The 26953-nt window shown below is 43.6% G+C and overlaps 2 protein-coding genes across 3 annotated transcripts in view; one reads left to right on the top strand and one right to left on the bottom strand.

Moving 5' to 3' along the window:
- Window positions 1–392: 392 nt before the first annotated feature.
- On the bottom strand, window positions 393–6294 carry MANSC1 (MANSC domain containing 1; the record flags this gene model as incomplete). Its single annotated transcript, XM_080353765.1, has 3 exons — window positions 393–1384; window positions 5140–5280; window positions 6075–6294. The coding sequence occupies 3 exons, from the start codon at window positions 6292–6294 to the stop codon at window positions 393–395; spliced, it is 1353 nt and encodes a 450-aa protein (XP_080209891.1).
- A 6016-nt stretch (window positions 6295–12310) lies between these two features.
- BORCS5 (BLOC-1 related complex subunit 5) overlaps window positions 12311–26953 on the top strand; it is a gene marked incomplete at its 5' end in the record, with an annotated part of 70558 nt that continues 55915 nt past the window's right edge. Inside the window, 2 exons of one of the 2 annotated variants that reach the window (XM_080348974.1) lie at window positions 12311–12396; window positions 12997–13140. In XM_080348974.1, the coding sequence (XP_080205100.1) occupies window positions 12339–12396; window positions 12997–13140 (202 nt within the window). The remainder of the gene's footprint in view (window positions 12397–12996; window positions 13141–26953) is intronic. The other variant, XM_080348975.1, reaches the window with a different exon arrangement.

The raw sequence follows: 26953 nt of genomic DNA, 5'->3' as shown, positions 1-26953 counted from the left end.
CTAACACTAGGGCGTTGGGGTGCAAATAGCATCAAAAACACTCATGCACTGCACAGGTACTCAGTTTATTAGATGTACTTCTATTTCACTTGTCACAGTACAGATTAAGTTCTTCAAATGCTTTTTCTCCTTAAGCATAAAACCTTCTTAGCTTAACTTGGATTTTAGTGTTTATTTCCTGTATTTAGTAATAAATCAAAAATTATAGACATTACAGTTCAGCGCAAAAAAAAAAGCAGTTCTTTTCTCCACCAAAGCCATCCACCACTTTCCAGTTAGTGGCCAAAAAATGGAATCCATCCTCTCCTGAGATTTCAATATCTACTGTTCTATTTCAGATTTGTCCTCTCAAAGACGAGAGATACACCTCACAATGTTATTCCCTCTCCCCATCATACATCAGCATACATTCCATTGATCAAGTAATCCAGCCTGGTATAATGCCTCTTCTGAAGGGACTCATGTATTTTCTTCCCTGTCAATGCAATAACTAGCAACAAGAATATCACCCCAAAAATCAAAGCCACTACAAGGCTGCTTTTTTCTCCCAGCTGAACAAGATCTTTCCCTCTCAGAAACCCCTTTGGCAGGTAGCTTTCTGAATCAGACAGGTCATAACCCTGAGCGTCATTTTGGGAAGCCGTGGGGGAATCACTAGTAGACAGAGTGAAACCTGAAGAAGCAGGGAGGGTAACATGGTTGGTGTCGCTGGAAGAGACAACTGTTGGCTCAGGGGTGATGCCTGGAGTTCTTAGCCCTGACACGGTGGTAGCAGGTCTGGAATTCATCACCCGCTTGGTTGTGGAAGCAGAAGTTGTGGGCCTAGGAAGAGGAAGACGAGTAGCAGCTATGCTGCTAGTAGGCATACCAGGTTTAGCTCTAGGGGCTGCAGTAGATGGTGAGATAGCTGTGGTGGTGGTGGTGGTGACAGAAGTAGCTTTAGCAACAGCAGTAGGCAGAGAGGCTGTAGATTCCAGTCTGCTGCTGCTTGTGGGCAGAGGAGTAAGAGTAGTTCCGCTGGGTTTGAGACCACTGGACTGTGTGGTCGGGAGCAAAGCAGAGGGGTTTCCAACTCGAACAGCAGAAGATGTATTTGACAGTAGATTAATTACTTTCTGCTCTGGGATAGGGTCTAAGCTCTCAGGATGTTTTGCTCTTTGAGATTCAGGAAAAACTGTATGAAATTTACTGCTGTCTAAATGCTGGCCCAGGTGGTTCTGGAGTTCAGATGCCTGATGAAAGACAGACTGTTGCAAAGCAGCGGTATGATTCTGACGGCTAGTCTGACTGCGAGGAATAAAGGCTCCAGCTTCCGAAGACAAAGAAAACCCATTTGAAGAAAAATCCTCACTTTTGAAGTATGTATCCTCTAGGGCACTGGTGTCTGGAAAGAAAAAGAAAATAGAAGTATTCAATTATTAAACCTATTTTTTATACCACAGACTGTATTTTTATTTCTTTGTAAGAGAGGTATAAGGAGGCTCCAGAAAGCGATGAGTAATGAAACTGAGGCATCACGATCTTCCTTTCTTTAAAATATGTAGAGTGACTTCTAAATTCTGTCTGTGGCATAAGACGTGTTGGACCTCAAGCCTGGGCACATCAGACCCTGACTGCAGCTTCTGACAGAATTTACCTGTGCAGAGTGATCACCCCAATCTGATGTTTCTATGCTCATATTGCATGCATGTAATGTTTATTTAGAGGTGAAAAGCAGAGTGAGTAGGCCCATTGCCTTCAAACCATCCTCAGCCTCTGTCAATTAAGAAGTAGATATAATCAACTTCACTTTTATCAAATGTACACATTTCCACTTAGTAAAGTTTATTATATACTCCCTTTTCTTGTAATATCCAAGCATCCTGTGGCTGCTTGGCAGAATTCAATTCACATACAAAAGTTGTCTTATGATACAAGGTGTCACTCATTTATGGGTGACACCCATTTTATAGGCCATATTATACACGTACTGATTCATAGGAGAGACCTGACCTACTACTGTGCTAGAAGAAAGACACTGCTTCAAGAGTATTTGAGGTCTTTGCAGTGAAGACCTCCACAAGAAGCAGACCACACTTTGTAATTTCTCTAGAGGTAGATATGTATTCCTTGCAAAATGGGCAAGTGAATGGCATTTCATAGAATCTGGAAGCAGGGCAACAGTGTTATGTGACAGAAATTCCCTACAAATTACAATCCTAGACGCTACCTGATTATATACAGATATTATAGAGAGAACTCAGGTGAGCATGAGTTCTTGGAAAGGTTGGCTAATTATTCAGATCTTTGTATGTATATATACATAAATTTTACAATTAACTTTATAATTAAAATATATATGTCATCATTCAGCTGCCACACAGAACATTTAAAAGAGAACATGATCTCAGGTAGTTCTGACTCTCACTCACCTCTTTTTTATAGAAACAAAAAGGTTTGTTAACTGCACTGGAACTGAAACAAATAAGAAAAAGTCCGTGACATTTTCATTGTCACTTTTTTCTCACATAGGAACTCTTACCTAGAGGGGTGGATTTATGCCAGTTTTATTATACAAAGAAATCTAATTGGCTGCTGTCTTAGTATGTATTTCCAAGCCTTATGACTCCAAAAGAAAACTGAAGTGCAATAAAACCCACCAAAACCAACAAATGAAAAAATAGTAATGCTTTAGACAAGAGCACAATAACCCCTTCGCCTGAACCATAGACGCCAATTTTAATCCTGCCCTTCCAGTCAGGCACCAGCTTGTTATTAAAGTAAGATCCTAAATAGACATTATGGACTCCAACCACAAGGTCTGACTTAAAGCCATACTGTGTTTTGTTTTGTTTTTTGGAGAATGGCTTTAAATAACAAAATGTTCAGTTATTACAGAATCAGAAACTGTATGGCCAAAGATGCCTGAGCTCTCAACTGCTTCTGCAGCTTCTGGACACATTTCCACACCAGCGAGGAAACAGCCTGTTACCACCACAGAGTTAGTTCCCAACTCGCCTTTTCGCTGTTCCCGATGCCACCCCACAGACGCGTTCAAACAAACAGTGGATGTTGTGTGACAGCTCCAAAGCACTTGCAGCACGCTGTGACATCTTCAGTACCCTCGCCCGGGCAACAGCGAGAAAAGCACTGAGCATTCACACAGCGTTCAAAGGACGGGCAGAGGGAGCACAAGGAGGCAATGTGATGAGTCCCATGCGGGAGTTAAGTATTGCTGCTACTCCACAGCGCTCAGATTAATTAACTGCCTGCATTAACTAACTGTACTTTACATTTTCAGCATGAGACATTGCCTAGACAGTACTCGTCTCCATTTTATCCTACAAGCTCCCAAATGCAAAACTGTCACGTGCAAGGCACAGCTGAGGTACAAGGACAGATATGCTTGTTGGTAAGGAAGAGCAAGGGCACTACACAAGTCAGCCTTTAAAAGGAGATTAAAAATAACGAAGTGGTCCTGCTGATATCTCAAATCCAATAAGCTGCATTAGAAACCAAACTTCAGGTTGTCACTTAAAAACCAACCTAAACACCTCCTGAGCATATTACTTTGCCAGAACCCATCAGTCTTGCCTGGGTATCTTAGTGAGGAGGAAAAGGCAAATGCCACAAAAGTACCCAAAAGGCAGAAATCAGAAAAGTTATTTATTTTTCAGCAATAGTTCTTTGCAACTGCAACCAGGAAATGTTTTACTGCCCAAACCATAGGTTGTTTCCCTTGGTTTGTGGCCACAACAATACTTAAAAAAACCAAACCAAATACCAAAATTTCCCTACTAACCTCGCATCAGTATTTTAAGTTGCTTTATTACCAATAAAGTACCTTTCCCCCTTTTAGTTTGATTTTCAATGTAACCACATGTTGATTCTCATATGAAAAAGCAAAGCTCAAAATGTTTGTCAGTACCAACGCCGCTCAGGAGCTACCTCTGAGAGCTTATCAGGAACATAAGGTGAATAAACTAGCATAATCTTTCCATAACTCAATGTTCACAGAGGCTAAAAAATGCAAAATGAGAAACAGATGATATATGTTAACTGAGCATTACACTACATGCAGGATGAAAGCAGAAGCATGATTACATTTCCTGTTTCTTTGTTTGCACCTCTTATATTCTTCTAGGGAGAAAGAGCTGGAAAAAAAGAGTAGTTGTAATGATAATTTTACAGGCATGCAATTCATTTGTTGTACACTGCTTTTGCCCAATTCCTGTGTGATTGTGCTTGCACAAAAATATTTAGTAACATTAACTGAATAATCTTTCTGTATATTGTGCTGTTGCTCCTTGCATAGTTTCTCTTAGAAAGTTCTCTTTTTCAGCAAAAGTTCAGTTTCTGGAAATATGAAATTCCTGCTCTCTCAAGCAGCCACACTGGCACCACCTTGTGAACTCTTGGCAGGACGACAGTCTAATTATCAGTTCCTTATCTGAGGTGTTCAAATGGGTCTGGTGCAAGTCACCGTCAGTCAACAAGTGAGATTTGCTATTAGAAATCCCACAGCATGTGACAGATCATGAGAAATTTCTGAACGTGCAGCCCGTATGCCATAAAGCTTTGAGTTTCGTCAGTTTGCATCTGTGCTTCAGGTTCCCTAACTGACAGCAGAAAACAGTGTTTGCTATTGCCAGTTACTCAGCAACATCACAGCTGCACTCCAAGGCTTGCCCAACATTTGCTCCATTTTTCTGCTTGTGTGTGGGGGGGGGGACGGGGTATTCATCAGTGTAGCATGGATCCTCTGAATACGCAGACAACTACGAGGGTATTGTATTTCCATTGCTTTCACTGATACTCTTCAACATCACAAACAAGAAATTTTCCTTATTGAATTTATCAAGATGGAAGCAGCTTCTTTTTGGTTTAAGCAAGGGAAAAGCATGAGGAGTTCTGAATCTATTGTGAAGGAGTTTCATAAGTCAGGATGCCATTCCAACCAGGAAGGTGGGCTCATGCAGGAGCTTACCACACACCTGCCCATCCACCCCCTACAAAGCAAAAGAGCAGCATTTTCAAATTCAAACACTCAGCTTAGAACATTTTACTGAAAACGCAAGCCCCAAACATTTTCTGGTCACTATTGAAAAGCCACAGGTGCACAAGTCATCTAGTGTGGGATCAGTGGCTCCTACTATTTACCTCTAGTTATCTTGTAGCTCACAAAGCCTGTCGCAGGTTTCATTGGACAAGCCTCTGTGCTAGGACAGTAAAACAGGTAGCAGTTTGGATGTGCGCTTGTCCTTCGAGCATCAAAAATCATCAAATTGCACTTCTTGTCTCCTGCAAAACATGATACATACAAATTTCAGCAATAAGAACTTTTATGCTATCTTGATAATAAGCTCTGGTCTGTTAAATTAGTTTTTCCTCATGTCAGTAAGAGGGAAACTACTAACATAAAACATTCCTACAGGATAAATAGCCCAGGACTGCAGAAGAATGGCCGAGGGCCAGTATATGAAAGGTCACACCTTCCTCTTCCTGTACAGATGAGCTTGGGGAAATGAGTCCAATCCCTCATCCTCCCCTCACCCACACTGCACTAGCACAACTTTATATAATGATTTTTGGCTTATAAATGCTGATAAATCTGAGAACCTCTTTGATATGCTCATGGGAAAGGAAATTATTTATACACTTCTTCCTGTCACAGCCCAGGAGTGTATTGGCTTATTCCTTCTTGGTGGGGAGACTTTTACCCCTGTCATTTCTACTTTCTGCTCTACCTCCTGCTGCTGCAAGATTTTGATGAAAACCAACAGTCTCAGAGAAGGAAAAGTACTCTCATTTTTGGCTAAAATTAAATGCAGCACAAAATATCAGTTACTTTGTAGCATGCCTACTAAATACAGCTTGGGTACCTTGAACTTTGGGGGGTCTGAGATGTTTTAACATCTAAAATTACCACTGTTTCTTTACTGCAATTATTTTCCTGAACACTCTGAGGTCTTGCATTGAGATTTAACATCACTCTTGGTAAAACAGGATAGCAGCCGCAAGCTGCTGCAAGTTAAAAAGTAATTTCCCAAGTGTTCATACACAGTAACAGAAAAGACCGAAGAGAAGCCAGTTACCTGAGAGCTTTTCCCCCGAGCAGCAAACACGAATGCAAGCTTCGGGGCTTGAGGCGTACACCGGCTCTGCGCCCCTGATGCCTTTGGGCAGTGACAAGTCTATATCGATGATGGTATTTTCCATTTTCTCCGCGGAGCACTCTTGACTCAGGGACGGTCCGGCCATCACGCAGGTGAGCACCAGCAAGCAAACCGGCCACCGCCAGCTGGCGGGAGACATGGTCCCTCGGGTGGACCCTTCGCGGGGTTGGGGTTACGCCGGTCCCCAGGAGCCCCGTACCACGGACACTCCTCGGCCGGGAACTGGAGTTGGCAGCGAGCGTCCCGGAGCGCTGGTAGACGGGGAAGCCGCCGCCGAGACGCCGCCTCTGGTCCCGGGGTGCGGATGCGTTTCTGGGGGTAGCTTCAGGCCGTCCCCCCACCCAACCGCCCGGTGGCGGGAAGGCAGCGGCAGGGCAGGGCTGGGCTGGGCTCCGCTCCGCGGGCGGGACGGCAGCGCCGGGGAACGGCGGGTGGCCCGACCCGCCCGCACGTCCGGGAGGAGGCGCCGCGGGGGAGGCGGGCCCGGACCCGCCCTCTTGCCCGCCCTCCTGCCCGCCCGGTGGTGCCGCGGTGGTGCCCCAGCGGTGCCCCAGCGGTGCTCCAGCGGTGTCCCAGCTCCTCCAGCGGCTCACCAGCCGCTCGTCCAGAGCATCAGGTGCAAAGGACAGACCAGCCGGTGAAACTCCTCACGGGGAGGCGGTGGTGGAGGTGATGGGTTGTTCCCGCAGCCTAGCCCGTCCCTTCTGCGACTGAGATCTGCTTTTTGAGGCTGTAATGGAAAGCCATTAATTATGCATATCCTGGTCTAAATGGACATGTGCATATTTCGATGCATGCGTAAGCGTCTCTTTGCTACCTGAGTAATCCTTTTCAAACCACAGCAGAGCACAGGGTGTTTGCTGAACAGGAATTCTACTGACAAGCCTAGGTGTTCAACCTGGAGAAAAGGAGGCTGAGGGGAGACCTTATCGCTGTCTTCAACTACCTGAAAGGAGGTTGTAGCATGGAGGGGGTTGGTCTCTTCTCCCAAGTAGCAAGTGATAGAACAATAGGAAATGGCCTCAAGTTGCTCCAGGGGTGGTTTAGTTTGAATATTAGGAAAAACTTCTTCATGGAAAGGGTTGTCAGGCATTGGAACAGGCTGCCCAGGGAAGTGGTGGAGTCACCATCCCTGGAGGTGTTTAAAAGGCATTTAGATAAAGTTCTTAGGGACATGGTTCAGTGGTAGGTTATGGTTGGACTCAATCATCCTGAGGATCTCTTCCAACTGAAACGATTCCATGATTCTACTGGCAGCACAGACTAGTGGGTTAGCCATTCCTTCTTCAACAGCCTTAGTGCCATTTCTTGCTTAAGTAACATAGTAATATTTTTACTTAAAAATTTTTCATTTCCTCTTTTTCTTTCTTTTATTTTTTTTTTTTTTTTTGGGGGGGGGTGAGGGTGGGCAGTATTTCTGAGTAAAAGTGGCTGAGAATGTAAGGAGTGCAAGGAAAGAAAGGATTTTAAAATAAATGCTTTTTCTTTCAGGGGTCTCATTCTGCATCATACTTGAAATCATACAGTTGTCTGTAAATAAAAGACATTTTATTTTTAGGGGTGAAGGTATACCAAAGGGCAGGTTATTTTACATACTGTAATGGTTAGAGTAGAATAATGAAAATAGGGAGTCTGGTTGTGTCTCTGGCAAACACTTGCCAGAGTGTTTGCCACTTTAACGAAATAAACTTAAATTGAGGTGAGATATCTCACTTCTCTGAGATCCTTCCTTGGAAGAGGCTGCGGTGCCAGGAGCAGTGGTGGCACATCCTGCTTCACAGGGACCTGCTGCCTGCCTTACACCATGGCCCCGTGCCAAGGGGTGGGTGATTGACTTGTTCATCACACCCTGTCTGCTTTGTTAATCCACTTGGGTGATGGCTTTTTTTGGACCTCAGTGTTGTAAGAGACTGAGCCCATCATCTCATTTCACATCAAATGGCTGATGTGGTGCCCCATTAATAATGTTTCACTGTGATTCTCACATTCTTGGTGCCTTTTCCCTGAAATGTTCAGCTACACTTGTTTAAGGAAATGTTTCTTTCTAGCTAAGTCTCCCTCTTTTGGTAAGCTGGTAAAAACATTTTCTGTTGTCAAAAGGAAAAGCTGTAAGACAGTGTGAACATTTCAGGTGTCAGCCATTAACTCTGTCACATAGTGATAAACACTATGGGAATGAATACTGAAAGCAAGAACAAATATTAGCTGTGTTAGGGAGAGCCCCAGCTGCCACCTGCCTTTGTTTACATAGTGGTGGTATGAGTAACTGAGCTGAGAGAAGGTCAAAATAAAACAAGACGAAAGTCTATTTGAGGTGGTTGTAACTGGAGTGTGAAGAAATTGGTTCTTCACCAGGACTGTTGGAATAGCATTAAGAGTTGGGGTGTTGAAGTACTGGAATGACAGCGAATGTGGAGACCTGCACGGAAACAAGCACAGATGATTGTAGGAATAAGAGAAGGGCAGATATGATATACAATGTATATGACATATGATGTGAGCAGGGCAGAAGAGATACTACGGGATGACACAATTGCCCTGGTCCAGCCACCATTGCTTCTTTTCCCTCTTCCTACATCATCTTTGTAGGGAGGGCACCCACCCTGCCTGAAGAGAGCAAAAGCAGCTGGATCAGGCTGCCAAGGTGCAGGGAAGCCGAGGTCCATCAAAAGCCATGCAGAAAACACTGCTCAAGGTACAGTTTGCCTTAAGCCCCAGCCAGGCCCTTCTAAGGAACCTGCAGCTACATATTTAATATACCAGACAGTTTCAAATAATCAATTTATATCAAGTGTTGAATATAAAGAGTAAGTCATAAAGGAAAAGCAAAACTGATAAGAAACTATTTAAAATATTTGCCAAGGCCCTTACGTTGCTTGGGTCATGGTAATACAAACATCAGGTTTATATATTCTAATGTAGATATGTACAAACGTATGCTGTTTCAGGTACATTAATTTAGTTATTGGCTGCATGACGCTACAGAGAACTTGTAATATATCCACATTGGAGGCAAAATAAAGAATTCACACAACTAACGCATTAAAATATACCTTTATTTTAATTATGTTTTCAATTCTGAAATTCCACTTGGTAGACACCTATGTTGGTTGAAAAGTAAATTAAAACTGTTCTCGGGTGGTGATATACCACAAATTCATGCTTTCACAATGATGAATGAAGACACTTCAGAGAGGAGTGAAAAGTCCATTACACAGAAGTGGAAAGGACATGAATTAGTCTAAGTGTGCTGATCCCATAGAGCTAATTTTAAAATTTGTCCAAGACTGATGGATAATGTCAAATGACATTATGGCAAGCACTGGTTATGCTGTAATTCTATGGAAATCATGCACTTCATCCTTAAACATGGCGTTTCTCTTTAAGCACTGCCAGTCCTTCCTTAAAAGCCACTGAGGCTACTCAAGGGTGTGACTTAAATCATATGTGTGCATATTACAGTTTAGGAACTCAAGTTTGTAAACTAAGTTGTATCCTGCTTGACTAACCTAATCTCCTTCTATGACAAGGTGACCTGCTTAGTGGATGAGGAAAAGGCTGTGTATGTTGTGTACCTAGACTTTAGTAAAGCCTTTGACACTGTTTCCCACGGCATTCTCCTGGAGAAACTGGCTGCTCATGGCTTGGATGAGTGTACTCTTAACTGGGAAAAAAACTGTGTGGATGGCTGGGCCCAAGGAGTTGTGGTGAACAGAGCCAAATCCAGTTGGTCGTTCCCCAAGTATTCCCTGGGGCTCAGTATTGGGTCCAGTTCTGTTTAATCTCTTTATCAATGATCTGGATGAGGGGATTGAGTGCACTCTCAGTAAGTTTGTGGATGATTCGACACTGAGAGAGGAGTGTTGACCTGCTAGTGAGTAGGAAGGCTCTATAGAGGGATCTGAACTGGCTGGATTAATGGGCTGAGGTCAGTTGTATCAGGTTTAACAAGGCCAAATGTTGGGTCCTGCACTTGGGTCATAACAACCCCAAACAACACTACAGCTGGTTGAGTCTTATGAGGAGCGGCTGAGGGAACTGGGGCTGTTCAGCCTGGAGAAAAGGAGGCTGAGAGGAGATCTTATCGCTGTCTAGAACTACCTGAAAGGAGGTTGTAGCATGAAGGGGGTTGGTCTCTTCTCCCAAGTAGCAAGTGATAGGACAAGAGGAAATGGCCTCAGGTTGTGGCAGGAGAGGTTTAGATTGGATATTAGGAAAAATGTCTTGACTGAAAAGATTGTCAGGCCTTGGAATAGGCTGCCCAGGGAAGTGGTTGAATCATCATCCCTGGAGGTGTTTAAAAGATGTGTAGATGAGGTGCTTAGGGACATGGTTTAGAGGTGAACTTGGCAGTGTTTGGTTAATGGTTGGACCTGATGATCTTGAAGATGTTTTCCAACCAAAATGATTCTATGATTCTACAAAAAACTCCTGTTCTTCCCCCAAAATAATTATATTGCTTTCATACTACGTATTTGTTATTTTGGCAGGAGTCAAGCAGTTGTTCAGGTAGTTGAAAGAAAGGTCTATTAGGTTACAAAAGCACATGGTACAGCCTACAGCTTGTGAAAGGTGGTGTTGGATTGGGATTGTCTTCCCATAGCCTTGACCGTGGTAAACACTTGTGAGGTGTGGTTCCCACTAGACAGGAGCATTATTTTTGTGTTAAGTTAGTTTTTGATGGCAATTAGCAAAGGCAGCCAAAAGAAACAATGCTGAGGTCAGTGCAGTGCTTTCAGTGATGCTGGGCATTGCTTGTGAATCACAGAATGGTTGGGGTTGGAAGGGACCTCTGGGGATCATCTACCCACCTGCTAAAGCAGGTTCACCCAGAGAGGTTTGCACAGGCAACAGGGCAGAGAACAAACTTGTTCAGAAGTTAGCACACACTAGCACTGTTCCATATTTATAGACAATTCTTTTGTCACAGACTTCTTCTGTGGCTTCTTTGTCATTTTGACTCTCAAATATGAAAATAAGTCTAAAATCCCTAAGTGTATTTCCTTCTTCTTTTTTGCTTAACTCCAGTTGCCTGTGAAGGTTTGGTCTGGGCTGCTTTTACCTCACTCCTGGCAGAAGGATAAAGGCAGTTCTGGCCATGGCCGTTTGCTGTTGTGTGGGAGTCGCTGCTCGGTGCCCTGCCACCAACAACAGGCTGCAGTTTTTGGGTGGCCATGTCTGCAAGCCCGCCAAGCAAGCCAAGGGAGAACAGTGTGGCCCTGCCAGAGGTGGTTTTATCAGGCAGTCCAGGATGCAGACACAGCACTTCGGGGTGAAGAGAAGCTGCCGCATTAATGTATACTGTGATTAAGTTATAAAAGGTGTACCCATCATTAACCAATTGACATCATCAATGCTTTCTGACCACCTGCAAAATGAGGGGACATTTTTCAAGTCATAGATCCTTCTGCATGACAAGAGGGAGACAGAAGATTAAGTAATACATTGTGTAGAGGTAGAGTGCTTAGTTTATATTTAACTGATCATTAATAGGTGTATTGTAAGTAAGAAATAAAACAATTATAGCTAACATCATCAATTATTTCTTAGTATCGATGTATGTCAAAATTTTCAAAAATTGTAACGCATATATAGTAATGATGTGAATATAAGCAACACAAGAGCATCCAGTCTTTGGAGCACTTATGGAGGATGATCCCGTGTTTCCCCAGCACTGATAAAATAAAGAATGTTGCTTAATAGTATCTGCTGTTAAGTTTATTTCTCGGCTTCAGTGGTGGGCTTGCCTCAGGGCAGAAAAACTAATATTTGTAATTAAAAAAAAAAAGGCGCCCTGTTTTGCGCACCCCGCCTCGAAAGCTTTTCACCCCCCGCCCCGTGTGCTCTCGGGGCCGCTTCCCGGGGCGCTGAGGCGAGGGCCAGGCCCCCCGCGGGCACAGGCGCTTGCGGGCCGGGGACGGACAGGCGCTGCCACCGCCCTCCCAGCCGCCGTCCCCTCGGCTCCCGCCTTCCCCAGCCGCAGCGCCCCGGCAGCGCAGCCCCGCCTGCCCGCCGTGGCGCGCAGCGCGGCGCCGGGCGGGGCCTGCCCGTGACCCGGGCGCAGACGCCGGCCGGCGCAGCCCGGAAGCCTGGGCGGCCGTGGCGGCCGCGGGAGCGGCGCTGCCTCCCGCGCTGCAGCAGAGGGAGGAGGCGGAGGCGGAGGCTGGCGGCGTCGCCGCCGCCATGGGAGCAGAGCAGAGTGGCGAGGCCGAGAGCCGCCCTGGCGAGCCCAGCGCTTCAGGTCGGTGCTCGCCGGCCTGGGAGGTGGGACGGGAGGGGACCGCGCGTTGGCGGGCGACAGACCGGGGGCTCCCGGGCGCCTGTGGCGAAGCGGGGGTGGCAGCGGGGTCCCATGGCGGCGCCCCGCTGCAGGGGCTGGCGCAGCGGGAGCGGGGGAGGCGGTTGCTGCGGAGAAGGGAAGGGTTCTTCTCGGCGAGGCAGCAGCTGGCGGCGCCCAGCCCTTCCCCAGCGCGCCGGGCCCGCTCGGGGGGCGATGGGGGCACCAGCCGGGCAAGGGCAGGCAGGGCCGGCGAGGTGTGTGCGCCCCGAGCCCAGGCGAGGGGCCATCTCCTGCTGTCGGGATGAGGGAGCAGGGTGCAGGGATCGGGGGAGGGTGCTGAGGGGGTGTCGGTGGTGCAGGTGTTTCAAAATCAGCCGCTACGTCATTGTGAAAAAGCTTTGCTTGAACCTAATACGTTCTCAAGGGAAAGGGTGAGTGGGGAGCATACGGTCCTTTGGTGATCTTGATAATGTGTTTATACTATAGAAAATGTACATGTCGCATTCACCTAGGGTTGAATTCTGGTGAAATTAGTTCACTTTCCCTCCTCTATCTTTCCAGCATCTCCATCACCAGCCAAGCAACGAGCAAAAATGGATGACATTGTGGTGGTAGCCCCAGGAACACAGTCCTCCCGCAATGTCAGCAATGATCCAGATGTCATAAAACTGCAGGAAATTCCAACTTTTCAGCCCCTTTTGAAAGGTAAACGATTATTCTTCCTCTGTTTTTAAAGGCCTTTTTTTTTTTTTTTCTACCTGATGAAGTGTGTGCTTTGTGTATCCCAAGGTTCCTACTACAGTTCGTATTTCTGTCCGTATTTTTCACTACTCTGCTTGTTTCAAACCTTTCTTTTGTTCTTTTGTAATTATTCCTAGCCTTCTGCACGGTGGGTGAACTGGTTTAGATGTGTGCTAGTGATGTTCTCTGCAGTGGAAACATTTACTGTGGAGACAGCACTGCTCCAAGCATGCCAGCTTGTTGCGTTCCACTGTTTGATGCGAGATGCTGTTGTTACGTTCTAATATATAATGGGTGTCAGTCTCCAGTTTTGCTCTGAGCTCGACAAAACATCTGTGTGTTACTATCTTGAAGTGATAGCTACCTATGTTTGGATTCATTTGCTTGAAATCGAGATTTCTTGTTGGTGTTTCCAACCTGGAGGAGATTTTGTTCATGTTTTTAGGGTAGGGTGTGTGGACTGAGGCTTACATGGGTCCTTAAGCCATGTGTTGACAACATCGCTTTATATCAGTGGGCCTCTTAAATTCCAACTGTGTCTCTCTCCTTTTCTTTCTTTGTTTCTTTTCCTCCCATTTGTTTTTCTTCCCTTGTGCTCATTCTTTGTTCCTTCTATTCTGTTCAAAGGGAAGTGAAGATTTAAATCAGAGTTGTCAAGCCAACAGTTTACCAAAACCTGTTTGTGTGTTTTGTGGCCTGGCTTCTAGCTTCTTCTTACTACACTGTGCAGAGTCCGTAGTATCTGAAAGTCCCTTAGGAAGGAAGATGTTTGGAGCAGCTTGCTCCTGGGCTCTTCTGCCTGGAACAGTGTGGGTCAGCAAACCTGTGTGACTGTGCTGTATAGTGCACAGTGAGCTAATGTTGTTTGTTTGTTGTTGTTGTTGTTGTTTTTTAATTGAAGGCATATTGTGCTTGCATACATTGACTGCAGCACTTGCTTATGCCTTGTAGGCCTCCTGTGACAGAAAGGAAGGAGCTGGGATATTTAGCCTTCCCTACTGCTGGAAGAAATGATGTGGTCTTGTACAGCTGTGGGTTTAGGCATTACTGGTCTGAGCATCACTGATCAATGCATGGCTGCTGGGAAGATATGGCAGCCACTTTGCCCTGCAGTCGTCACTAGAGGTGACGTATTGTCACTTTTTGGACAGAAACTCTTTACTACATTTTTGTGTGTGTGACCCGGAACGTGACTAGAACTTGTGGACGCTACAATATCCCAATGGGCCAAATATTTGGCATTCTTTTGAGTACTCTTAGATGGAGGTCTGGATGTATGCAGTGTTGACTGCTGTTTCCAGCAGAAGGGGCAGAAAGATAGATGTGCTACTAAATTGGAGAAAAGCAAACATGGATATTTTTGGGGCTGGTACCAAGGAGAGTGTGTGTGTTAGTTATACAATCAAAAAAACCCACAAACTTTGCAGAATATGATGTAGAAATCTCTATTTGGTGTATTACTGACACTTTCACTGCCATTTTAGAATGGACTGTAAGATTTCTGACGTTGGTGCAGCATTTGTGTCATCAGCAAGCTGGGTCATTACCTGTGGCCAGAACGTGCTTTGCCTGAGTCCTGCCTTGTGTGACAGACAGAGTGAGGATCTCGCCAGGGGCAATAAATTTAAATACTGGAATCCAAATCCACAAAAGAAATCAGGAAGTTTTAATCCAAGAGACCAAATTTAGCAGATGCGTTAATGGAGGCAGTTGCGTATTTATAAGAGCATGATGACGAAGAGTTTCAGTTCCACCCAGCCTTGGACCATGGTGAACAAACATGTTTTTCACAAGAGCTGTGGAAGTCCTGACAAGCAGAGCTGGTGATCGCTTGCAGAGGCAATGTTCTTGTGTGGGTGGTTGAGGAGCAAGGATACAGGGCTTGAGGTGGGAAGTGAGAGAAGAGAGCAGCAGCCATGTGGCTGAGATAGAAAGGCTGGAAGGTGCTGCCTTAGATGGCTAGTCCAGGTCCTTTAAGTCTTAAACATGCATATGTTAAGTTGTTTGATGGGAAGTTGTCTTGGTTACTGAGTTGCTTTTTCTGGTCTTACTTACTGAAGCTGTGTATGTGTGACAGAAACCTTCCCTTCTGTTGCTGTCACTTGGCCTGCTAAGACTTTCCTTGGGAGCCTCTTGAGATGTGGTGACATCTGGTGACTGCTCGGGAGTATTGCATGCTTAATTAAGTTCACTTCTTGTGAACAGCTTTTTCAGCTTCTAATACTTGTTACTGCTTGAGCAACAGGACGGTGATACTTGTGTTCATTACAGAAATCAGTGTGGTTTGTTGAGTGAGCTGACTCTGAGAGACCCCAGATCTGCCACAGGCCCACTGAAGAAGCTGTTGTTTTGGACTGGTCTCTCGTCTCATGTCTATATTCTTCACGTACAAGATCATGTTCCTGGGAGGAATGAAGAAGGATACTAAAGATCTTTTAGGAGTTAATCCTAAAAACTTGTGTCTTGTGATCTACCAGCTTGGAAAACTGAAGATATGAACTCATAGCCCTTGTAAGCTTGATCATTCTTTCCAGTTTTTCCTTGGCTAACCAAAGCCAAGGGGTTTTATTTTGCTATTAAGTTTCAGAAGAAGCCTAATAGTTAAATTGATGGACAGGGTAAGCACATGATCATGAAGAGACTGCATGTTATTGAGAGACAAGGCACTTAAGAGCCAAAGCACTCATGTCTCCTAGCCATACTGAATTGAGCTTGCCATCAGTGAAGCTGGACATCTTTTGTGTTGTATACCTTTGGACAGAAGAAAATGCCAGTGTTGTCTCCATGACATCTTTGATACTAGGCTTTCCTTCTACAGCAAAAAATGCACCTTGGAGTTACAGCCATGATTGCATGGGGTCCTTCTGGGTAATGCTTGCCTTCTTCAGAGTGTGGTTGTTGTTACTGAGTGTGCATAATAAGCAGTGTTTGAGAGGTCAGCATTTAAGCATCTGCTGATTCCATTGTTTGAACCTGTCAGATGTAGCCATTTAGTGGCATAGATGCTACTGCCCTGAAGTAGTTGTGTAGCACCTACTGTGGTGAATCAAGCATGTGAGTGCTTTCTTTTTGATGCCAGAAAATATCTTATTCGGCACCATATTAATGTAGACAGAAAAGGGAGAGTGTCCTCGATACAGTGGGGTTAGGAAGGCATTCCAGCGGGCACCTGTTATTGCCATTTGTAAACATCAAATCCCAACCCCACCAAAACTGAGAGGAGTATTCTTAGGAAGTACCCCTAGGAGTGAAGTGCCTGATTGTTGTTCTTCAGAAACTGCTATATATGTGGGGTACAAAGAGATCGTGTATGCATACTTTTTTTTCCCTGAATGCAAAAGCACTTTCCAGTAAAAATGCTAGCATAGAGCTTCACTGTTGGATGAAACAAGAGTTGATTTTTAAAAATTTTTTAATTTTTTTTTTTTCTTTTTTAAGTAAGGGGGAAGTGTATAATCTGGACTCCTGGGAGAAACAGAGGAAGTCTCCAACCTTTTCCCTGGTTGCAAGCATTCCCTGTAGAGACCTTTTTTGTGCACAATACAGAACAAAATGTGATGTACTGTTTCTTTCCTTTATGTGGCTTTCTGAGGCTATTTGCATGAAAATGAAGCTTCTGTCTGTTCAGTGCCCCTGGTTCTTGCAGTCTGTTCATAGCATGAAGTCATTGCCAGCTGTGTATAAAATCAAAATCATGTCCTCTGAGTAGTCCAAAATGGTGATACTTTTGTAGCTTATGAACAAAGCAGCCTATCTTACAAAGATGTTTGGAGTAACCCTAAAATACAGGGTTTTATTGGGGTTGTGACTATGGAAGGTGGTTAAGGTACTACAGTGTGGGATTTCTCTCGGAAAGGCTCTTGCTGGGTATGTAAAGTATTATCTTTGATCAGGGATTTGGCTTTTATGACCAGGGGATCCTTTTTGAGGACTAAGAAGTGCTGTAGGACTGCTGTCTCCTACTGAGATAGGATCCCCTTGGCAAAGTGTGGTTAGAGCATTTTTACCAACAGGTAGGCCGCCCTGAAAACAAGAGTTAGTGTGTAAGTTAGTGTACAAGTTAGTGTACAAGTTAGTAATCGTTATGACCACGTTAAAGTGAGGAAGCAATGAACAGGGTTGAAAAGCAAAGGGTGAATGTTCTGTGGTGGTCTCTTTATTTATTTATTTATTTATTTTCTGTGCAGTTTTTCTTGGTAATTAAAGATGGGTAGGATATGGAATTAAATATTATTACAAAGCTTCCCAAAGGCTTTTGAAAAGGATGTTTAGGTTTTAAGTTTGTGTTGTGGAAACAGAATGCTCATCGCGTTGCTCCAGAGGGCATCAGCATCTCTCTCAAGCCTCAAGAAAGATGGAGGTCTGTCTTTCTTGTCGTGGTGAAGTGTTATGGTAAACAAAAAAGATGGGTATGATACATATAAATGACTTGTTGGTACATGTTAATAATATAGGAGAAACTGTTTGAGAACTAGTCATCCAGCTACAAATACAATTCCTATTCTGTGCCAAGGTCAGCAAGACCTAAGGCAAACAAGATGTTAGGAGCTTGGTAGTACGAACAAAAACTGTGATTTGTGTTTCTGTTAAAAGTCAAATTAAAATGGGTTGAGCACTCTTTCTTTCCTTGACTGATTAGTTTTGAGAAAGGGAGCAGGACCATGTCCTGGCTTACAAACTTGCCATACGCTTTGAGGAGGAGTACCTCTGTGTTGACCAGTGTACCTTGAAATCGCTGTTAACTGGTTAAAGTGAAATGCATATGAAGGTCTAATCTCCTTATGCCAAGAGGACATTGGAAATAAGATGCATCTGACTGGTAAGGTGTAGGACCTAGTGTGCTCTACTGGAATGTCACCAATGAATCTTTCTAGGACAAGGATAAGCATATGTTGGGAAAGCACTTACAGCACGTCTGTGTGTGGTTTGTTGTGCGTTTTATTTTTGTATTTTATTTTTTCTTAATTTATTTGTTGTTGTTGTTCGTGGGGTTTTTTTTTTGAGTCCGTGAAGGACTTCAGAAATCTAAACCTGGGTAGGCTGGTTTGTTGTTGTTTTTTTTTTTTCTTTTTCTCCCTCTCTCCCTCATATTTGTGTACTTTTATTCAACATTATTGTATTGCCTGTAAGTTAAGACTTACTTGAAAGAGTTGGTTGACTCTGTGACTGAAGAGCTGGTGAAACTTCTCTTCCTGCCTTCCCAGTTTGGTGTGTTATGTGAATATCTTCTCTGATTCATCTCCTTCTGTTTAACCTGATGTTTTATATCAATGACAATTACATGAAAAGAAATGTTCCTGTTAGAAACATGTGACTAGGTTGTATCTAAGTGTGTGTAAGTAGATATTTGGTGTGATTACTCCCCAAGACAGCTCATGTAGGGACACTGTGACAGTGTTATTCAGTGGACTGAAGTCTGAAAGGTAAGTCTACCCTGTGTAGGCTGGACAGGGTTGGAGAAAGAGTGTGACCTAATGAAAGCCCTGCCCGTTTGGTTCTCTCCTTTTTCACTGGCCACTGTGATACCTCCTGCTCTTTTCACTTTTGCTGTATTCTTCCAGCCATTAATAACATGAAGTATCTGTGTTTACTAGATAGGAGCTGCTATGTTGGATGCTTGAATGTGTAGAAACAAGAAGATTGTGCCTAGGATGTGTGTTGTGGTTTAACATGAGCTAGCAATACAACCATGATCACTGCTAACTCTCCCCATCTCTGCTCCGTGCCCCCCCCCCAATAGGGAAGAGAATCAAATGGAATGGGAGAAACTTGGAGATAAACACAGTTTAATAAAATAACAAAATACTAATACGCTACTAGTAAATATATATATAAAATAGAAATAAAAGATGCTCAAGGCAATTCCTCACGAACATGCTGAGCAGCCAGTCCCAGGAAACAGCACCTGGTCCCAAAGAGAGAAGAAAGAGGGGAAAAAAGGCAGAAAGGCTCAGAGGCCTCTGCAGATCGGCAAAAGGCCGAACTATAACTCCTGATCCAGACTCCCCCAGCTGCGGCCCAGAGCAAGCAAGAGCAAGAAAGAGAGAGACGAGTGGAAGAGGCAGAAAACCAGAAGGCCCTGACTCCTTAAATAATTAGCATGAGGCTAATTGGGCTAATGGGATGGAATACTCTTAGTCTGGATGTCAGTCAAGCTCTGCCCCATCCATGCACCCCTTCGAGCACTCAGAGTGTCATTGGCTCTCAGACTAGAGCAATTAAAAACATTAACTCTGTGCTGGGGTGTTATCTCTTGTTCTTAAACTAAGTCCAAATAATGAGCATACTATCTATGGAAAAGAAAGGTTCCTGAATAGATGAAGAAAATTAACCCATTTTCAGTCAAACCAGCACAATGGTGTCTGTCATGCAGGGACTGCAGCATTTGCTGATAAGGGAAGGGATGGGATGTTGGAGTGGTGACTGAGTTCCTGAGGGGGACTCTGACACATGGACAGAAAATTTTAGTGTCTTTACTTACTATGGCAATGAGCAATATAGACGTGTGCAGATAAGCAATCCACAGGAAAAGGCCATGGGTGCTGAAACAAAAGAGCTGGCGCTTAATGAGAAATGTTTGCCATGTTGGAAGAAAAGGTGACTGGTAATTACATATTTGAAACAGCATTTTAATGAGGAATCTCTGCTTATGAATATAACAGTTTTCTCTATTGTCATCTTCAGTGGTCACTTCAGTTATAAAGAAGGCTTACTTTCCTATCTTCTAGTGTTGAAAATCTAAAATTAATGATAAGGAAATGAGCTAGGTGTGCCAAAGGTCACTTTGCCATTACCTCTGGGGTAGATCTGCCGTTAGGAATCTATGAAACTGTCAGTAGAAAGCAAGAAGGAAAGAAGTCTAAAATGCTTGTGAGATATTCCCTGCATCCTCACGACTCCTACCTCTGTCCTCAAAAAAACCCATGAACTCTATGTGCTTTGGCCCAAAGGCCCTATTCTGTGGCCCTGTAGCTTGACACATTTTCTTACAGATGCATTCCAGCAAAGACCAGTGAGCTTTACAGGTCCCAGTGGGCAAGTGGCTGACTGATGGAAAGCATCGGCCAAGCACACTATGCTGTTTAAACTGCATTCATCCCCAGTACTGACTTGTAGTTGTGTGTGGTGGCAGGACATTTCTTTTAAATATATAAATTTTTTTTGGCTCCTGCACTGTGAATGAAAGGCCAAAGCTGCACCAACATGCTCATTTGCCAACAGTTTTTTTTTCTAAATTGTACCTACCAATATATGTCTTAATTTTGAATATCGTTTGCTTTAAAATATATTTTTATATGTTTGTGTATGTGTGCATATACTATACGTATATGCTAGATCTATTATGTATATATTCTACCTACAAATGATGTGTATATATAGTATGTATTTTCTCTACATACAAACTGTACATGTAAAGTGTACTTCTTGTGATTCTGCTTGGCCCCCTGTTAATGTTATTTTGCTTGACTGGTGGCCATCTCTGGAATGTTTGTGTCTTGCTATTAGAACAGCAGCAGTGTTGCAATGGATTGCTTTTGAAAAATGACTCTGATCTGAGGCTTCATAGGAGTTAATAAGTTTATCCAAGTCCAGAAGATTATTTGGTTTTAAGACAGTCAGTTTATTGAGAAACATTATGATTAACCAACAGGAACAGTGTGAATTCTTACACCCTAAGTCCTAGTTCTTGATTTTTCTTTTTTTCCTATGGGTGCTGATTCAGTTAAATACCATGGTCAAGGTAAGAGATGAGTGGATACTTCTGTATGTACCGCCTGCCTGCAGTTAACTGCACTTTCTGTAATGTCACATCATTCAAAAGCTTTGCTCTTTATTTCCCTGCTAGCAGAATAAATATTTCACTGTTAGCAGAATAAAAAGCAGATTCCGGAAAGTTGTATATGTAGATAACACCCTCTTTTTCTAATTAAGAGTTTGACTTACTAAAATTATATAAAGAAAAAAGGTTATTAAGATAGAAGTGAAGAAGCAAGTCTGCTCAAGCCTCAAACCTTGTAATCAAAGCAGCGCGGTGGGAGCTTAGCTTAACCATGTTCTCTCTGTTTAATTGTGTAAGACGAGATCAACAGCCAAGCAATAAAACACAGGTCAACAAGCTCATTGTTATAAAACCTTGAAGTTTAGAATCACATTTGATCTGCCTCTAGTTCTTTTTTAGGGCAGGTTAATGAAAAGGGAAATAGGAGTGGTTCATTTGGCTTGAACAGTGAATACTGGCATACTGAATTTTGTAATATTCCTTCTATTTTCTTTGTGGGACTGGTCATGGTATGCTCGGCTTAGTAGTCAGCACCCTTGCACATGTAAGCCAGAAGATGCACAATTGCAGATTATGTATTGAATGCAGATACACAGATGATCTGCTGGAGATACCGCTTTTCTAGTTGCTATAGTAACACAATTACTAGTAGTGATGTTTAGCAGAAAGTGGAATTGTTGTGTGTTGTAGTGATACATAAGCACCACTCTGCCTGTGTGCTGCACAGCTGAACTTGGAAGCCAACTTCATCCTGAGGTCGTGGTCACAGAAGAGACTATATCAGTCAAGGAGAAGAAGGAGCAGATGCACACGCTGTGAAGCAATGGTTTGTTTCAGTAACATAGTTCAAGGTGAAATTGTGACTTTGCTGAGAACGAGGGCAAAGCTGTCGGTTTCAGCAGAGCAAAGATTTAATTTTTTTGTCTGTCCCAGAATAGTATGCATTTCTATATAGTTTAAGTTGATATGGTACAGTGCTGAAGTTGATGTTTGAACTTTAACAGTAACAAACATGTTCTGGAAACAGTGAAGGAAGTTTCATGACGAGGTGGATAGACTTGACAGCCCCTCCACCCTCACACCCTTAAGCTAGATCTGCCAAGGACTTGTTCAGCAGATGGGGACAGCTCTGGGGGTTTTGGGCTCACTTGCCTGTTTATACAGTCTGTGTTAAGGAACCTTAAGGCAGAAGGCATTTGTAGTTCAGGAAAAGGGATTGGAGACCAGGATCCCCACTACCTTGTTCACTCTAGCTCCCCACTATCCCTTTTATTTATGCACCTTCCTGTCGGCTGTTCCTTGGCCATGCATGCTGAGCTAAGGGGCTCTGGACAGCCTTTGGCATAAAGAGCTGCTGCTGAGACGCTACTCAGCCTCCATAAAGCTGTTGGTCATCCTTGACCTATTCTGTAGCAGCATTTTAGTGCTTGGGGAGATTTTTTTTTTATGGTGGAAACTCTGACTTCCAGCAATCTTAAGACACATGAGAAGTTCTGAAGATTGTCCTGCAGTGATGAGTGCCTTTTGTGGGGTGATGTCTTAGATGCTTGTGGAGTTTTTGTCTGAGGTTCCTCCTTGTGTGTGCTTGAGTGGTTAAGTTCCCTGGGTACTTTTACCTGTGTTGCTCATGTCTATGTCTGTCATGTTCCAAAATGTTTACTGTGACTCTAGCCCATAATTTCAAAGACACGTTATCCCCTGTTTGGCCTTGATGTGTTCATTAAATGTAAAATGTCATGCAGTGTGATATCTCCTGCCTGATTGACTCTTGCATTAGAGTATTTGGGCTGGTTTGAGGTGCTGTATCCAGTGTTTTTTCACTTTGGTAAAGAGTTGAAGGGCAGAAGTGCGTGCATATGCTGTTACGAGAGGTGGTTTTTTTACCATGTGAAGAGCAAACAGTATAAATATTGGTCTGCAGTTTGAATTCACTTGTGTGTGTTTTTTTCCTTTCAGTAGCTGGTGCATGTAGAAATGATGCTCTTGAAGTGATAGGTGAGTGTTCTAATGCAGTGAAAATTGGGACTTTATGTTCACAGGCTGCCGTCCTCTAGTTGCTGCAGTTGGGATATCCCTTAGAAGTCACTTGTGTAACTTGCAGAGACAGAAATATCATAGTGCAGACTGCAGTTCAGTGCTGCAGCAGAAGACCCGAGAAGCTGAGTCAATAGAACTGGGTCCTTTCCACCGCATTATATCAGCCTGACAATGATGTGTCATGCCCAAGGGAAAGGTGTCACAGCGGTAGGAGTGCTGCCTTGGCATCTGCCCTCTGACCGGTGGCCGGGAGTCAAGGGGGACAGTGTCACAGGCTGCTAGTAAGCAACTCTACTCCATACTCCTGGGGCATGAAACAAACAGCTTTCTCTTGTACAGCGGTCCTTTGACTCAGTGCTGCAATGTCCTTTCTCTGTTTTCTGATTCGCTGCTCCTTACTCTTGTAGTCCTTTGTTAATGTAACTATTGAGATTTGTGGCGACTGCAGTCTAGGTAACTACCACAGGGTGTCACTGGAATACAAAAGGAGTAATAGATTTGGGTGAAAAGAGCTGGAAACCTTGCTGAAACAGTGCGTTGGAAACTTTCTTTTCAAGCTCTTTTCGTGAATATTTGTGTTTTAGTCGCATTCACTGTTCCAAGTGACCAAGGTCTTGGTGGCCTTACTGGCAAGCTGGGCTTGGTACCAGCTGGACCTGTGAGCTGAGCCACACGGTGCTTAAGCAAGAGGTGACTGCAGGCTGAAACAGTATTGGTTTGTGAGGAGGAGATGGTGCAGAGATCTCCTCAAAGTCTTTCAGAAGTCTTTGTGATCTTGACAAACAAAAATCTCATGCGCCACTTATTTTCAGTTGGTGATACCGAGGGTTTTCTAAGTGCATGTGTGGTCAGAAAGTGAAAGTATAAATCAGCAGTAATTCAGATGGAAGCTCTTGAGGTTGGGCTCCTGTCCACAGCTCTTGATCCTCACCTCAGTTCACCATCTGTAACATGGAGTTTAATAGTATTTTCTTGACAACGCTGTTTTGGTCATAGATGTGTTGAACACTGAGGTGTTCTCATCCTAAGACACTGATGCATGGTAAGTTTTTTCCTCAGTGGCCCACTGTGCTGGGAAAAATGCTCATCCAACACAGGGAATGGAACTGGGGAACTGATGTGTCTAGAAGGTGATTGCAACACCCTCTCCTTCCCCACCCAAATGTTCAGCTCAATCAGATCTTCTTTCTAGTTCATCACCAGCCCTGTAAACCAGTGTTGCTGCCTGAGTGCACAACATGGTATGAACTGAGACCCTTTAGCTAATGGGCAAGGGGAGAGAGGTGAAATGAGAAAGGGGAAAAGGGAAAGAAATTATGCATCTATTAAGTGATAACCTAAAATTCCAGACTTTTACCCCACCTTCCTAGTGTGTGGGATGCAGCTAATCTCACACAAATTAACACATTTGTTTGGGGAGAATCTTTGTGTTGATCAGCTTAAAATACAATGCTTTGCCAGTCCTCAAATTATTCCTTAGGAAAGGGAGTGTGGAAGGTGAATGGCTTGAACCTTCATCTCTGCCTTCCAAATGTCATGAAGATATCTTGTCTCCAGTCTATCATGTCAGTAAAAACTCTCTGACTTTGCAAGGGTTTTATGTGATTCTCTTTTCATTAATGTGTTAATGGGAGGTTTGTACCAAAGCATCTGGACGTGTGTAGCAAAACAGCTGGAGAGTAATGTCCTTCACCATATGCTGTCCAAACCTTTTGGTGCTTGGGAAGGTGTTAGTGCTCACCAGGAACTTGAGGCTATAACCTATAACTGTTAGTTTGGTTGTTTTGTTTTTTCTTTAATTAAAATGCTAGTATAGGCAACCTCTGTGTTTGCCTAAACTTGCTTTCAGTGAGACACCATGCAAAATTGCTTGTGTGTGTTCTCCTCCCCATGATCTCACTGTTCAAAGTGAGATTGCTGGCAAGATACGCTTCATCGTCCCTCGGACGTTGGTATAAAATTACTGGAGTCTTGAGTTTCATAATTTGAAATTCATTGTTTCTGCAAACTCTTTCTAAAATCACATGCCAGCTATGAGGGGTTGGAAGCCATGTTTCAAATTAAACCAGAGGTGCTGAGAAGCACACTTCTCCTGAAGGATCTCTTACTTCTTCAGATATCACCCGGCTCAGACAAATGATCATCTCTTCTCACTAGGTTTTTACCGTGATATGTCTTTTTTTGTGGCGGATTTCTTTTCCTCTGTGTGTGGGCGATCCTTCAAGGACAGGATGCTCCTGTGACTGGCCCTGCCCCATGTGTCTTGGTCCATTGCGCCTTCTCTGTGTCCCTTGTGTGACTGGAAGCTGACCCGGAGGCCGCTGTGTTGCAGGTGCCACTTGCAGTTTTGGCAGCGTGTGAATGGGATGTTTCCAGAGAGCTCCCTGGAAAGTGGGATCTAATGGATCAGGGCATTAAAAGTCATAGTGATCAAGAGACTTGAAATAAACATTATAACTTTCATCTGTCTGTGTTTTGGTGAGTAACGCTTTGCTTGTAGTTCTTGGTGAGACTAAGATGATGGTGTGATGTGCAGGAGATGGATGAGCAGTGTGTGTAATCCTGGTGATATGTTTCACAAGTTTTAAATAAAATTGCTTGTGTTTTAAAATGCTTTTTTCAGTGTGATATAAATAAAGGCACTGCTGGCACTCTTGTTGCTGGCTGATCTCTCTTTGCAAGGAACGGATCAGGGCTTTTTATCAAGTCTTATCCTTCATAATAGAAGTCTTGGGGGATTTCTGTCCACTAAACAAGGCCTGAACCTAAAGAGAAGGCTTTGATTTTCATTTTAATCTTTAGGTCTCTTGATTTCATCTGAGTAATCAGAATTTTTTTCTGTTATAGGAAGTGGAAGAGATTCTAGAGATGGAACTTCCTAAGTAATGCATGCTGCTTTACCTCTTCTGAGATTAAATCTCATTTTCTGTCATATGGAAGTGGCAAAAAGCAGATGATTAGAATGGAAGTACATGTTTGCATTTATAGATTTGTGGTAACAAGATGACTTAGAGTAGAATACCTACCTTGTTGCTTTTTATTGCATTGAGGGGTCTCGTAACCAGTTTTAGTATTAACTGAAATTTGGAGGCAATTTAGATTGAGTGGCTTTCATTGCAATAGTTTGAAAACCTCCACTGTTTCACATTTCCTTAGTTATCCTTCTGATTTACTAGATTCTGTGGTAGAGAAGGTAGTAAGGAAGCGTGCATTAGTCATTAAGATTAGAGGCTTCATTTATTTTCTTGAACATTTGCATAGATTTTTTTTTGTTGTTGTTAACTGAAATAATTCCAGAGCTCTAAAGTGTCCTTGGATGTATAGGTGTGTGGTGGCAGAAGCAAAATTGCTGTTTTATCAGAGATGAATCTAAACTTTGCAGAGCTTTGTTGTCTTTGGAGCCAGGAGCCCAGTGGAGCTTTAAAATGGAACTGACTGCATCTCTGCTTTTTGCCAGCACAGGGTGGTCCAGAGACTTGAGGTGCCAGTGTGGATTCACTTTGGCCAGCCTAACACGTGAGGTCCTGGAGGACCATGCTTTGGAGAGGACAGGGATTTGGCTGTGACTTCAAATTCTGTGGGCTGTTTGGCCTCTTACCTCAACCTGAAACCACGGAAGTTACAAGAAGTGCAAACCCATGGGGTTTTTATCCATGTTGCCTTTGACATATTACCAGTAAAACACAAAGCCCAGTAACAAATGCAGTTGCTTAGGAGTGAGAATCACTGCAGGCAGTTGACGTTTGCTTGCTTCGTTTGCTAATAAAGACAACAGGGGATAAAAATCAGTCTTTAGTTTATGTATTACACTGGTCTCAAGTTGCAATCATTTCAAGGGTCCAGATGACTGGTTTGATGGACTTTATATTTCCGTACTGTGAGTCTACACTATGATCCTGGCTTGGACAAGTTGTGTGCATATATTATGTGATACTTACAGCTTCTTATCGAATGATCAAC

Source organism: Nesoenas mayeri (genome assembly GCF_963082525.1).
Source record: "Nesoenas mayeri genome assembly, chromosome: 1".
Taxonomy (NCBI): domain Eukaryota; kingdom Metazoa; phylum Chordata; class Aves; order Columbiformes; family Columbidae; genus Nesoenas; species Nesoenas mayeri.
Note: the sequence above shows the minus strand (reverse complement) of the source record. Positions and strands in the feature narration are given on the sequence as shown.